General features: G+C 43.4%; 1 protein-coding gene across 2 annotated transcripts in view; it reads right to left on the minus strand.

The window, feature by feature from the left end:
• CDK19 (cyclin dependent kinase 19) overlaps positions 1-15,667 on the minus strand; it is a 367,636-nt gene that overhangs the window by 266,128 nt on the left and 85,841 nt on the right. For both annotated transcript variants that reach the window (XM_077289462.1, XM_077289463.1), the window contains one exon: positions 13,932-14,042. In XM_077289462.1, the coding sequence (XP_077145577.1) occupies positions 13,932-14,042 (111 nt within the window). The remainder of the gene's footprint in view (positions 1-13,931; positions 14,043-15,667) is intronic.

Raw genomic sequence — 15,667 nt, forward strand, 5'->3', positions numbered from 1 at the left:
CACACTCATGGGGGAATGATCAGATATTGTTCTAGCCATATACGTTACCTTCCCTACAAGGCCCAACATCTGTGAATTGCCCAAGGCCAGATCTATTCTTGACAAAGAAGCGAAAGAGGACAAAAAACAGGAATACTTATACACCCCAGGATGAGAAATCCTCCATAAATCACGCAGAGCAGTTTCCCTCAGGACGACACCAAATGGTGTGCAATTACCACCCGACTTCAACGGCTCTCGTCTCCCCCTATCCCAGTGTGCGTCCGGAATGTTGTTAAAGTCCCCTATTATCAAAAACAGTATCCCCGGTGTCTCCTCCAATATTCCCAGAACTCTGTGGATAAACTTTCCACGATATGGTGGTGGAATATAAATTGAAACCAGCCACATCAGACATCCGTACAATTTACAAAGCAAACATACGAATCTACCCGACTGATCTATAACCACTTTGTGATACACAAAAGGTACCCCGGCACAGATGAGGATGCTGACCCCCCTGGAATATGCTGAAAATGTGGCAAGGTACCCCATCTGAACCCATTTCTTAGCCAGAAAATGCGTTCTCTCCTTCACCATATGAGTCTCCTGCAGACAGATCACTGACGGCTTGGCATCATTCAAAAATGTAAACACAGCTTGCCGCTTCACACCAGATGCCAAACCCCTGACATTCCAACTCACAATTCTCATTCTTCCCACCATTTTCCCTCCTCAGTGCATATTATCCCACATTCTTTCAACCATTTGCGGCCAAAGCCACAACCACAGTAACTATGGTGATGTACATTATACAAATATTTCCACAACCCCACCCCCCTCTCCCCACACAACAGAGAAACATCCCCAACAAATCCCCATCCCACCCTTCCATCCCCTCCTAACATGGAGGGGAGAGCGCACTTTATCCAAAACAGTCTGTTAACCCCGTCCAACAGTCCCGCCGCTTGTCCCAAACTATTGGGACTCTCACATGACTTGTGGATTGCAGCCTATTTAAATTTCAACTCGAGATCCAACAAGGGCCCATCCCCGCCTCACAAGAGCACAAAAAACCCAGGGGGGTAAAAAGGAGCCAATGAATCCCTCAAAAAAAAAAAAAAAGAGGCAGTAAAAGAAAAACAAGAATAAGAAAGAACCATTCTATCATCCCACGGAGTCCTTTAATTTCGCTAGACGCAAATGTTGCTTGTTGCTGTCCAGCCATCAGAGTGCCTCTTTATCCTCCGTGAAGAAGTGCACTTTCCCTTCTGCGACCACTCTTAGTTGGCCGGGTACAGCATCGAGTAAGTGACGCCGATCTCCCTCAGCCTCTTCTTGATATGGACAAATTTGGCTCTCTGCTTCTGCACCTCTATGGAGAAGTCTGGAAATATGGAAATCCTGGAGCCATTTATCTGCAAATCCGGGATCTCTCTGGCATGTCTGAGAATGGCGTCTCTGTCACGGTAGTGCAAGACCTTGACTAGCACTTGTCTAGGAGGACGCCCGAGGGGAGGGGATACATAGGGACGCGGTGTGCTCTTTCAATAGCATACATCTGAGATAACTTCTTGGCTCCAATATAGTTTAATAGCCATTTTTCAAAGAACTCCGTTGGCGCCGCGCCTTCCGTCTTTTCAGGCACCCCAATCAGCCGCACATTATTGCGCCTGGACCTATTTTCAAGGTCGTCCGTTTTCGCATGCATGGCAGAAATCGCAGCACTCATGCGTTTTGTAGCCTTATCCGCCTTAGCAATACAGTCCTCGGCACCGCTAATGCGTTTTTCTGCCTCTCCCATCCTTTCCTTAGTCACGTGCAAGGAATGTTGCATTTTGGACATGTCTGCCTGCATGACCCCCATCTGAGCAGCCATATTGGTGATAGTATTGACTGTATAAAACCACCTTAAACACATCCTTCAGAGTGAGCTCCTCAGGAATCTGCATTCCTTTGATGCATAGCACAGAGCCTTTCATGATTCCCCCGCTCTCCTCCTCCTTCTCCTGCACAGAACGGCTCCCACCATCGCTGTCCTCTCCCTCCTCCTCCCCCAGCTCCTCCATATCTCCGTGCAGCACAGGCTTATCTTTCACCTTGCCTGTCACAGCTGGGCTCCGGATCTCCTCTGTCTGTCGGGCGAAGCGCTGCAGCCTGGCTGCTGCATCTGCTCTCCTAGGATCCTCCCCCCAATCACAGGCTCCTCTGACAGCCTTTCCTCCTGGCCGGCGCCATCTTGGGTCTTTCTCTCCTGCTTCCCAGCCGCCTTCCCGGAGCTCCTTCTGACGGTCATTGCCCCGCAGGCACTCTGATCCGCAGGCACCACACCGGTCACTGATTCCCCAATAATTTCAGGTACCTGGCCACCAATTTTATAGGTTGCAATCCTGCATATAGCTTATACTGAGCGGGAGCTCCTGCCTCAGACTGCTCACATCATGCTCAGGCCACGCCCCCCCTCTCCACTCATGGTTAGTGGTTGGGTGAAGCCATTTTTTGTCAAACTACTGTGTTTTCTGTTTTCAAATCATAATGATAACTCAAAACATCCAAATGACCCTGATCAAAAGTTCACATACCCTGGTCATTTTGGCCTGATATCATGCACAGAAGTTGACACAAATGGGTTTGAATGGCTACTGAAGGTAACATCCTCACTTGTGGTGTTTGCTTGTAATCAGTGTGAATAAAAGCTGAGTGAGTGTCTGGGATCCAGACAGACTCTAGCATCTTTCATCCAGCCACTGACGTTTCTGGATTTGAGTTATTAGGAAAGCAAAAGAACTGTCAACGGATCTACGGGAAAAGGTAGTTGAATTGTATAAAACAGGAAAGCGATACAAAAAGATATCCAAGGAATTGATCATGCCAGTCAGCTGCGTTCAAACTGTGATTAACAAATGGAAAATCAGGGGCTCTGTAAAAACAAAACCACAGTCAGGTAGACCAACAAAAATTTTATCCACAACTGCCAGGAAAATTGTTTGAGATGCAAAGAAAAACCCACAAATAACATCAACTGAAATACTGGACTCTCTTAAAACTAGCAGTGTGGCTGTTCAAGAAGCCCAATAAGGAGGCACTTGAAGAAAATGGGCTACATGGTCGAGTCACCAGAAGAAAGCCATTACTGCACAAATGCCACAAATTATCCAGTCTACAATACGCAAAACAGCACAGAGACAAGCCTCAAAACTTCTGGAACAAGGTAATTTGGAGTGATGAGACCAAAATTGAACTTTTTGACAACAACCATAAACTGGGTCAAATTTGAAGGAAAGATGAATGCAGCACGTTATCAGCAAACACTGGAGGCAAATTTGCAATCATAAACCTGGAAGATGCGCATGGACGCTCCAACATGATAACAATCCAAAACACAAGGCCAAGTCGACATGTCATTGGCTACAGCTTAAAAAAGTGAAGGTTCTGGAGTGGCCATCTCAGTCTCCTGACCTCAATATCACTGAGCCACTTTAGGGAGATCTCAAGCGATCAGTTCATGCTAGACAGCCCAGGAATTTACAGGAACTGGAGGATTTTTGCCAAGACGAGTGGGCAGCTTTACCATCTGAGAAAATAAAGAACCTCATCCACAACTACCACAAAAGACTTGAAGCTGTCATTGATGTTAGGCTACGTTCACATTAGCGTTGTGCGCCGCAGCGTCGGGCGCCGCTGCGGCGACGCATGCGTCATGCGCCCCTATATTTAACATGGGGGCGCATGGACATGCGTTGTGTTGCGTTTTGTGACACATGCGTCTTTTTGGGCGCACACGTCAGAGCGCATAGGACGCAGCAAGTTGCATTTTTTTTGCGTCCAAAATCATGCAAAAAAAGGACGCATGCGTCACAAACCAATGCGTTTTGCATGCGTTGTGCGTTGCGTCGCCGACGAACACACAACAACGCAAATGTGAACGTAGCCTTGAGACAGCAATACAAGGTATTAAGAAATGGGGTATGTGAACTTGTGATCAGGGTCATTTGAATGTTTTGGGTTGTCATTATGATTTAAAAAGAGAAAACACAGTAGTTTGACAATAAATGGCTTCACCCAACCATTAACCATGAGTGGAGAAATAGTTTTGGTGTTATCATTCATATTCTCTGAAAAAAGGTCAAGAAAGCAAAAAGTCTGCCGGATTATGTAAACTTTTGAGCACAACTGTACTTCCACTGTCCTTGGCCTATTCAAGGTTTTAAAGGTAAGGTACCGCGTTTGTAGATTATTAATAAATCACTGTAATGTAGCATAACATGCTGCTATAACCAAGTTTTAAATGCATGTGAAACAGATTTCGTGTGTTATATGTGTTTAAAGAAGGAACTGGGGGCTGACATCTTGGTTTTGCAGCAGTAGCAGGGCACTAACAGTGTCATTTTACAGCACCCCATGGACATAGGAGATAATAGACCAGCGCTGACCCTATCTTTAACATTGGAGAGGCGTTAGCAGTGAGCTGGGCACGCCTCTGTGGGCTGCACAACTCACTGCTGTAGGTGTGACTAGCAGCCATTTTATTATAGCCCAGTGCTCTCTGCCCAGCTCCACTTACTCTCTATCACAGGAGCTCCATTCACTCCATTAAGCTGCATTCCCAGCCTGCAGAGAGAGGTGACACCTGACACCTCTCTCAGCCATACAATGTATCTCTCCCCTCCCTCCACAATGCCTGGCCATTCACTGCAGACCTGGAGCTCCTTCTTATCTTACTGAGGGATGAGTCACAGACAGCTCTGCACAGACAATGCTGCTCCATACACACCACATACACTAACTGTGCTTCTGATGCAGTAACTGCTGGTGATAGCAGATCACAGGGCAGTCACACACAAAATGGCGCTGCCCTGTGATGCTGCTCTTCATTCTGCCCCAGGGATACTAGACCACCCAAAAGGGGAGGGAAATGCTGATGTCAGCAGTTACTGCCCAGATTTTCCAGCTAACAGTAAAGCTGGTAAGTCTTACTATAGCTGCTTGAGGTCTAAAACGGAAAATGCTCCCCCTAGTGGTCAATATATATATTTGTAAGAAAATATATAATATTTTTCATATAGAAATGTTTGCAAACAGTGCAAACATTGCATTAATACATTTTATTTACTATTTTAAGCTTAATTTCACAAAAAAACAAACTACAAGAAAACTGGTGGCACCTTCCCTTTAAAGCGGACTCTACTTTCTTCTCATGAACACACTGGATTCAAATTGTGTGCACCGTGTATTAATTTTGCACCAATTTGACAACTAGGAAAAGATTCATAGATTCATTACATCATAGGACATACATAGGACAGTATATTAAAACGGAATAAGTCATGATCAAAACCCACACACAAAATCCACTTACGGTACATTGTCACTTATCTTCTGAAAAGGTAAGCCAATCATTTATGACATCCACAAAACAAAAAACCTGTTTTAATTCCTTTGCAAATAAGGCTGCAGTGCTTTGGATGTGGTGATATGAGCACTATGGCAATATCTGCCTCTATTCTCTACCTAGTGCCACTTTCCTATTCTGGATGGACAGCTTGATTTCATAGCCAGTGAGCTGTCAGTTAAGCAGAAAGTGTCAATAGGTGGCAAATAGACAGGTGGCAGAAAGATGGCAAATAGACAGGTGGCAGAAAGACAGAGGCTCAGAAAGTGCTCTGTTCACACCCAGAGGACAACAGCTTCATTTGCATATGCATTAAAAAGTTGGTTTATAGAGTTATAGAGCAGTAGATTTCATAAATAAGAGGTAGAGTTTGGCTTGTCTTTCAAAGTGCTACTTGACAATATAAACAGTTTGGGTGGCTGAATAGTCATGACATATTCCCCGAGATCTACGGTATTTTTAATAATTTTATATGGGGCATGGATGTCTTTTTAAAAATATGTACTATTACAAGTAGATATACAGTTGTGTGAAAAAGTATATGCCCCTTCCTAATTTCCTATTCTTTTGCATGCTTGTCACACTTAAATGTTTCAGATCGCCTAAAAAAATTAAATATTAGACACAACACATGTAATCACAAAATCTTTTTTATTAAGGGAAAAAGAAATCCAAACCTACAGGGCTCTGTGTGAAAAAGGTGATTGCCCCCTAAACCTAATATCTGGTTGAGCCACCCTTAGCAGCAACAACTGCAATCAAGTGTTTGCGAGAACTGGAAATGAGTCTTTATGACGCTCTGGAGGAATTGTGGCCTACTCATCTTTGCAGAATTGTTGTAATTCAGCCACATTGGAGGGTTACTGAGCATGCCTTTTTAAAGGGAATCTGTCACCTAATTTTGCTGCTATAAACTGCGGCCACCGCTATTAGGGGCTTATCTACAGCATTCTGTAATGTTGTAGATAAGCCCCCGATGTAACCTGAAAGATCCGGTCCGGGTCTGGCGCCTCCCATCTTCACGCGATGACGTCCTCTTCCTTGATTCTGTCGCGTTTCCTGTACAGGCATAATTCTCTGCCCTGTTGAGGGCAGAGCAAAGTACTGCAGTGCGCAGGCGCCAGGAAAGGTCAGAGAGGTCTGGCGTCTGCGCACTGCAGTACTTTACGTTGCCCTCAACAGGGCAAATCAGTACGCCTGCGCAGGAGCTGCAACAGAAGCAAGGAGGATGACAACATCGTATAAAGATGGGAGGCGCCGCACTCGGACCTGCCCACCGGACCCGAACCGAACCGGGACCGCCCCTGGGTGAGTATAATCTAACTTGTTTTTCTTATCTTTCAGGTTACAATCGGGGGCTTATCTACAGCATTACAGAATGCTGTAGATAAGCTCCTAATAGCGGTGGCCACAGTTTATAGAGGCAAAATGAGGTGACAGATTCCCTTTAAGGTCATGCCACAGCATCTGAATCAGATTAAGGTCACGACTTTGACTAGACGACGCCGAAGTCTTAATTTTGTTTTTCTTAAGCCAGAGATAGACTTGCTGGTGTGTTTTGGGTCATTTTCCTGCTGTATAACCCAAGTGTGCTTCAACTTGAGGTCACGATCAGATGGAAGGACATTCTCCGTCAGGATTTTTTTAGCAGACAGCAGAATTCATTGATCAATTTTGCCACAGCAAGTCTTCCAGGTCATGAAGGTGCAAAACAGCCCCAGATCATCACACTACCACCATCATATTTTACTTTTGGTATGATGTTCCTTTTTTGAAATGTGGGGTTACTTCTACGCCAGATGTAATGGGACATACACCTCCCAAAAAGCTCAACCTTTCTCTCATCAGTCCACAGAGTATTCTCCCAAAAGACATCAAGATGTTTTCTGCCAAAACTAAAACTAGCCTTTATTTTCTTATTGCTCAGCAGTAGTTTTCGTCTTGGAACTTTGCCATTCAGGCCATTTTGCCCAGTCTCTTTCTTATGGTGGAGTCATGAACATTGACCTTAACTGAGGCAAGTGAGGCCTGCACTTCTTTTGATGTTATTGTGGGGTCTTTTGTGACCTCTTGAAGGAGTCATTGTTGCACCCTTGGGTAATTTTTGTTGGCCAGCCACTCCTGGGAAGTTTCACAACTGTTCCATGTTTTCGCCATTTGTGAATAATAGCTCTCACTTTGGTTCACTGGAATCGCAAAGCTTAAGAAATGGCTTTATAACCTTTTCCAGACTGACATATCTTAATTACCGTACTTTGCTTCTCATTTGTTCGAAAATTTATTTGGATCATAGCATCCTGTCTAGGTTTTGAGGAACTTTTGGTCTACTTCACTTTGTCAAGCAGGTCCTATTTAAGTGATTTCTTAATAGAGAATAGGTGTGGCAGTAATCAGGCCCGTGTGTGGCTAGGGAATTTGCACCTAGCTTCCCAAAGTTCTGACAACCCATAGTTAATTTATGTTTTAAGGTGGGGGGATATCACTTTTTCACACAGGGTCCTGTAGGTTTGGAATTTTTTTCCTTTAATAATACAGACCTTCATTTAAAAACGGCATTTTATGTTTACTGGTGTTTTCTTTGTTTAATATTTAAATTTGTTCAGTGATCTGACACATTTAAGACCCCTTTGCACAATCCGGCAAAAGTTACCGCTGGGTCCGTTTTTTTCTCATAGATTTGTATTAGCGACGGATTGCGACGGATGGCCTCAAATTTCATCCGTTTTACACCGTATCCGTCGAAAACTAGTTTTCTGGCGGCTGGAGAAAACAGATATAGGAAAGTTTTTTGTGTCCATCGAAAAAAATGACAGCGACGGATCCGTCGCCATCCATCGTTTGCTATAATGGAACCCTATGGCGCCGGATCCGTCAAATGATGGAATCCGGCGACGGATTCAGTTTTTTAAACTAAGCATGCATTTTCCATTCTCTCTCCCTCTCTTCCATAGAATCCAGTTAGCGAGATCAGCTAGTCGGGTCTGGCTAAAAAACGGAACCATCGCATCAGTTTTTCACAATTTGCGACGGATACGTTTTTTTTTTCAAAATTTGCCAGATTGAGCCTGATGGCAAAAACCTGATGTGTGAAAGTAGCCTTAGTGTGACAAACATGCAAAAGAATAGGAAATCAGAAAGCCGGCAAACACTTTTTCACAGAGATGTAAGTATTAGATTACTTAAAGGGTTGTCCCACAAACTAAGTATACTTTAATAAATCTTTGAATAATAATAAGTTCTACAATTAGAGGTGTTTAAAAAAATGTTCCTGTGCTGAGATAATCTTATAAATGTACCCCTGCTATGTACGGTGTAATGGCTGTGTCTCACCGTACAGGAACATGGTCTGATTATACCACATCTTCTGGACGATCATCACTAATTAGCAATCAATGTATTTGGCACCTAATGAGTTAACTTGTTTTTTTGTTTTTATTCTAAGTGGGTGTTATCAGACAGTTTTCACTGGGGGTGTGTACTTCTCCCTGTATGATGCTTATCATCATAAGTAGGCAGCAACACAAAAGTAAAGGACATACAGTACAGACCAAAAGTTTGGACACACCTTCTCATTTAAAAGGTTTTTCTGTATTTTCATGACTATGAAAATTGTACATTCACACTTAAGGCATCAAAACTATGAATTAACACATGTGGAATTATATACTTAACAAAAAAGTGTGAAACAACTAAAAATATGTCTTATATTCTAGTTTCTTCAAAGTAGCCACCTTTTACTTTGATGACAGCTTTGCACACTCTTGGCATTCTCTTGATAAGCTTCAAGAGGTAGTCACTGGGAATGGTCTTCCAAAAATCTTGAAGGAGTTCCCAGACATGCTTAGCACTTATTGGCCCTTTTGCCTTCACTCTGCGGTCCAGCTCACCCCAAACCATCTCGATTGGGTTCAGGTCTGGTGACTGTGGAGGCCAGGTCATCTGGCGTAGCACCCCATCACTCTCCTTCTTGGTCAAATAGCCCTTTCACAGCCTGGAGGTGCTTTTGGGGTCATTGTCCTGTTGAAAAATAAATGATGGTCCAACTAAACGCAAACCGGATGGAATAGCATGCCGCTGCAAGATGCTGTGGTAGCCATGCTGGTTCAGTATGTCTTCAATTTTGAATAAATCCCCAACAGTGTCACCAGCAAAGCACCCCCACACCAGCACACCTCCTCCTCCATGCTTCATGGTGGGAACCAGGCATGTAGAGTCCATCCGTTCACCTTTTCTGCGTCGCACAAAGACACGGTGGTTGGAACCAAAGATCTCAAATTTGGACTCATCAGACCAAAGCACAGATTTCCACTGGCTAATGTCCATTCCTTGTGATCTTTAGCCCAAACAAGTCTCTTCTGCTTGTTGCCTGTCCTTAGCCGTGGTTTCCTAGCAGCTATTTTACCATGAAGGCCTGCTGCACAAAGTCTCCTCTTAACAGTTGTTGTAGAGATGTGTCTGCTGCTAGAACTCTGTGTGGCATTGACCTGGTCTCTAATCTGAGCTGCTGTTAACCTGCAATTTCTGAGGCTGGTGACTGGGATAAACTTATCCTCAGAAGCAGAGGTGACTCTTGGTCTTCCTTTCCTGAGGCGGTCCTCATGTGAGCCAGTTTCTTTGTAGCGCTTGATGGTTTTTGCCACTGCACTTGGGGACACTTTCAAAGTTTTCCCAATTTTTTGGACTGACTGAACTTCATTTCTTAAAGTAATGATGGCCACTCGTTTTTCTTTAGTTAGCTGCTTTTTTTCTTGCCATAATACAAATTCTAACAGTCTAATCAGTAGGACTATCAGCTGTGTATCCACCAGACTTCTGCTCAACACAACTGATGGTCCCAACCCCATTTATAAGGCAAGAAATCCCACTTATTAAACCTGACAGGGCACACCTCTGAAGTGAAAACCATTTCCGGTGACTACTGTTATGATCCCTAGTGGCTGAGGATCACAAATAGATCAGCAAGTGATTAAACTAAGGACGAGCTCTAGGGAGATGGTAACTGGACTGATCGCAAATCTGAACCTATCCAAAACAACTAGAGGTAGCCGGTGAACGTGCCTAAAAAATTCCTAGACGTTTCGAGCCAGCCTGAGGAACTAGCTACCCCTAAAGAGAAAGAAAGACCTCGCTTGCCTCCAGAGAAATAATCCCCAAAGATATAGAAGCTCCCAACAAATATTAACTGTGAAGAAAGAAGAAGGCACATACATAGGGATGAAATCAGATTCAGCAAAAGAGGCCCACTAGTACTAGAAAGCAGAAAATAGAGCAGGGGTCTATGCGATCAATAAAAAACCCTTACAAAATATCCATCCTGAGATTTCAAGAACCCACACACCAACTAACGGTGTGTGGGGAGAAACTCAGCCCACTAGAGCAACCAGCAAGCGAGGGAATTACATTTTAGCAAGCTGGAACAGAAAACATGATAAACACTGCTGATCAAAAAATGAGCAAACAAAACTTAGCTTATCCTGGATGGACTGGGAGCAAGGTAGTCAAAAGGAATCTGAGTAGCACTGATTACATCGACAGCCGGCAACAAGTGAAAGTAAAACAGAGCTATATAGGAACCTCCCAGAGGATAACGAACCAGCTGATAGCCAGAGACCAGCAGGATAACAGGCAAAGCCACCAGGGGGAGCCCAAAGCAAAAGTCACACCATACCACCAGTGACCACAAGAGGGAGCCTGAACACAGAGTTCACAACAGACTACCTCTTGAAGCTCATCAAGAGAATGCCAAGAGTGTGCAAAGCAGTAATCAAAGCAAAAGGTGGCTACTTTGAAGAACCTAGAATATAAGACATATTTTAAGTTGTTTCACACGTTTATGTTAAGTATATAATTCCACATGTGTTAATTCATAGTTTTTATGCCTTCAGTGTGAATTTACAATTTTCATAGTCATGAAAATACAGAAAAATCTTTAAATGAGAAGGTGTGTCCAAACTTTTGGTCTGTACTGTACCTCCATAGCTTTGAACACATTTCTCAGCATCTGAGATGTAATGATACAGCACTGATCTCCTGATCTAACCTACTGCTCCACTAAGAGTGTGGGGAGGCGCAATGCAGCTGAGTTTAGCTGTATTACATTACAAACCCTTCAAATTGTTCTTCTGATTACTGAGTGTTATGTGTAATGTGCCGAAGCATCTTGCAATTGCTTCTGTTTAAGATGTAAATGATAGCCCTGATCTCACTTCTTCTTCTGGACTACTCCTGTGTGAGATGTAATGAGGCTATGATCTGCTCTCATTGCTGAGCGATTAGAAGCGGAGCGCAACAGATATAAATGCGGTATTGGTACTTTGAGCTCTCATTTCCAGATAGGTAGTCTGAGGGAGATGCAGTACAGCAGAGCTGATAGTACTATGAGAGGAGGAGAGTTGATAGAAGGGTTTATAATGTGATGCAGCTGAACTCAGCTGCACTGCCCCTTCCCCGCTCTGACTTACCGTATATACTCGAGTATAAGCCGAGATTTTCAGCCCAAATTTTTGGGCTGAAAGTGCCCCTCTCGGCTTATACTCGAGTCACGGTCAGCGGCAGGGTTGGCGGGTGAGGGGGAGAGAGGTCTGTCACATACTCACCTGCTTCCGGCGCTCCTGGCGCTGTCCCTGCCTGTCCCACGGTCTTCGGGTGCCGCAGCTCTTCCCCAGTTCAGCGGTCACGTGGCACCGCTCATTAAAGTTATGAATATGGACTCCACTCCCATAGGGGTGGAGCCGCATATTCATAACTGTAATGAGCGGTGCCAGTGACCGCTGACAGAGGAAGAGGCTGCAGTGCCTGGAGACCATCTGTCCGGGATAAGGAGCCTGGGACGCCGGGAGCTGGTAAGTATGTCATATTTACCTGTCCGCGTTCCACACGCCGGGCGCCGCTCAGTCTTCCCGTCCCCTTCCTCTGACTGTTCAGGTCAGAGGGCGCGATGACGTACTAGTGTGCGCGCCGCCCTCTGAATGAACAGTCAGTTCGGAGAGACGGGACGCTGAGGAGCTGCGGGCAGCAACTAGAGGTGAGTATGTCATTTTTTTTTTTTATTGCAGCAACAGCATTGTACATGGGGCACAGCTTTATATGGAGCATCTTATGGGGCAATAATGAACGGTACAGAGCATTATATGGGGCACAGCTTTATATGGAGCATCTTATGGGGCAATAATGAACGGTAAAGAGCATTATATGGGGCACAGCTTTATATGGAGCATCTTATGGGGCAATAATGAACGGTACAGAGCATTATATGGAGCATCTATCTTATGGAGCAATAATGAACGGTACAGAGCATTATATGGGGCACAGCTTTATATGGAGCATCTCATGGGGCAATAATGAACAGTACAGAGCATTATATAGGGGGCACAGCTTTATATTGGAGCATCTTATGGGGCAATAACGCTTGTGCAGCACTATATGGGGCAAGTGACTGTATGGATGATCTTATGGGGCCGTAACGTTTGTGCAGCATTATATGGGGCAAGTGTCTGTATGGAGCATCTTATGGGGCCATAACATTTGTGCAGCACTATATAGGGCAAATATCTCTATGGAGCATCTTATGGGGCCCTTATTACCCTTTATGCAGGATTATATGGGTCATATTTTAATATGGAGCATCTAATGGGGCCCATCAAACTTTATGGAGCATTATATGGGGCTCCTGATTCAATATGGATATTCAAAAACACTTAAACTACTGATGTCTCAATTAATTTTACTTTTATTGGTATCTATTTTTACTTTTGAAATTTACCGGTAGCTGCTGCATTTTCCACCCTAGGCTTATACTCGAGGCATTAAGTTTTCCCAGTTTTTTGTGGCAAAATTAGGGGGGTCGGCTTATACTCGGGTCGGCTTATACTCGAGTATATACGGTATGTATGCATTTAGACCAGAAAATTAGGGGTCTCTGTCATTCTATGTCTCTCACACAGCAAAATCTGCCCTAAGCTATGGTACTGTCCTTTCCTTTAAGTGGGTGTTTACTCATTTATTAGATGCCAAAAATTTGATTGCTAATATCTCTACAATGGAAAGACTAAATAAATAAAAACAAAATATGTTTTATTCCGCTCTGCTGCCACTATTACATACTAAATTCCGTTAAACATGACTTTGGTGGAAGGTCCTCTTTATCGTGGGTAATTGATCCAGGAATGTATTATGCCAAATTTTGGGGTAGAATTTGTTTAAATCCTTAATATGCTAACAATTAGCCTATTGTTGCTTTTAGCATCCTCTGGATTGATAGTGCAGGATAATGCTTTCAATTAAATGTATTTAAAGCACAGCTTTCACTACCATTTCTGCCACTAAACAGCCACAATATCCTTATACTGCTTTGGAAAAGCTTCCTAAAATTGCCCTAATCAAAAGCACTGGATTCAGAATTAGGTCTAAAAATGTGTAAGTCAGTATGCACTGTATGTAAATAAAACAATAGAGTCATGTGGGCGGTCCCAAGCTCCTGAGGGGTCTTACAGTAACTTTACAGAATCAATAGTGGCACACAAAGATTTCTAAATTTAATGTAAATAATATGCAAACTTACCCATAGATCATGTTCTGCATAATCAAACAGTAGCCAAACTTTTCTATCACTGTGAGACAGGAATACTTTCTGTAAAGCAATCACATTTGGATGCTTCAACTCACGTAGCAACTATATGAAGATAGAAATAAAAGGAAGCAAGGTTATCAGAAGTCTGCCATTTTATGCACAAGAGTGCAGAAAGTATACTCAAAAACAATATAGTAGTTAGTCAACTGTATTTTTATCAGAAGGTAACTTGACACTTGTAGGTTGTGTCCGTTCTAAAGAATCATACCATACGTAGACTTTGGCTGCACATCTGTTGTAGAAGTCTGTTTTTTAATGGATAGCATAAAAGCAAAAATTCAAAAAGTATCAAAAACAAAGCAGCTTTATTTAAAGCATGACACACCAAACAGAAAAAATGCAGCATCAAAAACACGATGAAAACTCATTTACATCAGGGTATGTGTCCAAGTTCAGGATAGCATCAGGATTTGATCAGGATTTGACGCAGGTAAAATCTGCACCAAATCTGCACCTGAGGTCACTAGCAGGTCACCTGCGTTTTTCATGCGTTTTTTGACTCATTTTTAATGCGTTTTTTTCATGCGGATTTGTGTGTGTTTTTGTAAGCTCAATAAAGATATACAAAAAAAAAAATAATTGTGATGTAATTTCTTGTCGAACCTCTTCATTTACATACTCCATTGAAGAATATACACACACAGCTAGATAGATAGATACGTTAGATGGATACAATAGGTAGATACGATACATATCTATCGTATCTGTCTATCTATCGTATGTATCTATCTATCTATCACATCTATCTATGGATCTATCTATCGTATCTATCTATCAATATATCTATCTATTATCTACCGATATATCTATCTATAAATATATCTCTATATAGATATAACGATAGATATATTGATAGATAGATAATAGATAATAAATAGATAATAGATACGATAGATAGATAATAGATAAACAGATGATTGATAGATACGATAGATAGATACGATAGATGGATCACACAAGCGAGAAACTCGGACGAGTCTCGCATCTTAATACCTGGCACTGCTGCCGGCACTCGGGTGCGGAACGTGCAGCTGCATGTATTTCTATGCAGCTGCACGCTCCACTCCCGAGTGCCGGCGCCAGTGTCAGGTATTAAGATGCGAGAATCGTCCGAGTTTCTCGCATGTGTGATCACAGCCTTAAATAAAGACACACACACGAAATCTGCGTTAGGCCGGGGTCACACTTGCGAAAAACTCACACAAGTCTCTCGCTTCAAGATCCAGCACTGCCACCGGCACTCGGAAGCGTAGCGTGCGGCTGCATGTATTTCTATGCAGCTGAACGCTCCGGTCCCGAGTGCCCGCGGCAGTGCCTGGCATTGGCGCCGGCCTTAAACGCATTATGTTTAATTTAAAAATTAAAAAAAAAATGTCGTGGGCTCCCACGCAATTTTCTGCGCCAGAGGGGGAAAGCCGACGGCTGGGGGCCAATATTTGTAGCCTGGGAAGGGGGTAATACCCAAGGCCCCTCTCTAGGCTATGAATATCAGCTTGCAGCTGTCTGCGTAGCCTTCACTGGCTATTAAACTAAGGGGACCCCAAAAAAAATGACGTGGTGTCCCCCTATATTTTATAGCCAGAAAGGCTACGCAGACAGCTGCGGGCTGATATTCATAGCCTAGAGAGGGGCCATCTGTAAGATGCACCAATTCCGGCACTTAGCCC

The sequence above is a fragment of the Ranitomeya variabilis genome, chromosome 2 (assembly GCF_051348905.1).
Source record: "Ranitomeya variabilis isolate aRanVar5 chromosome 2, aRanVar5.hap1, whole genome shotgun sequence".
In the NCBI taxonomy this organism is placed as follows: domain Eukaryota; kingdom Metazoa; phylum Chordata; class Amphibia; order Anura; family Dendrobatidae; genus Ranitomeya; species Ranitomeya variabilis.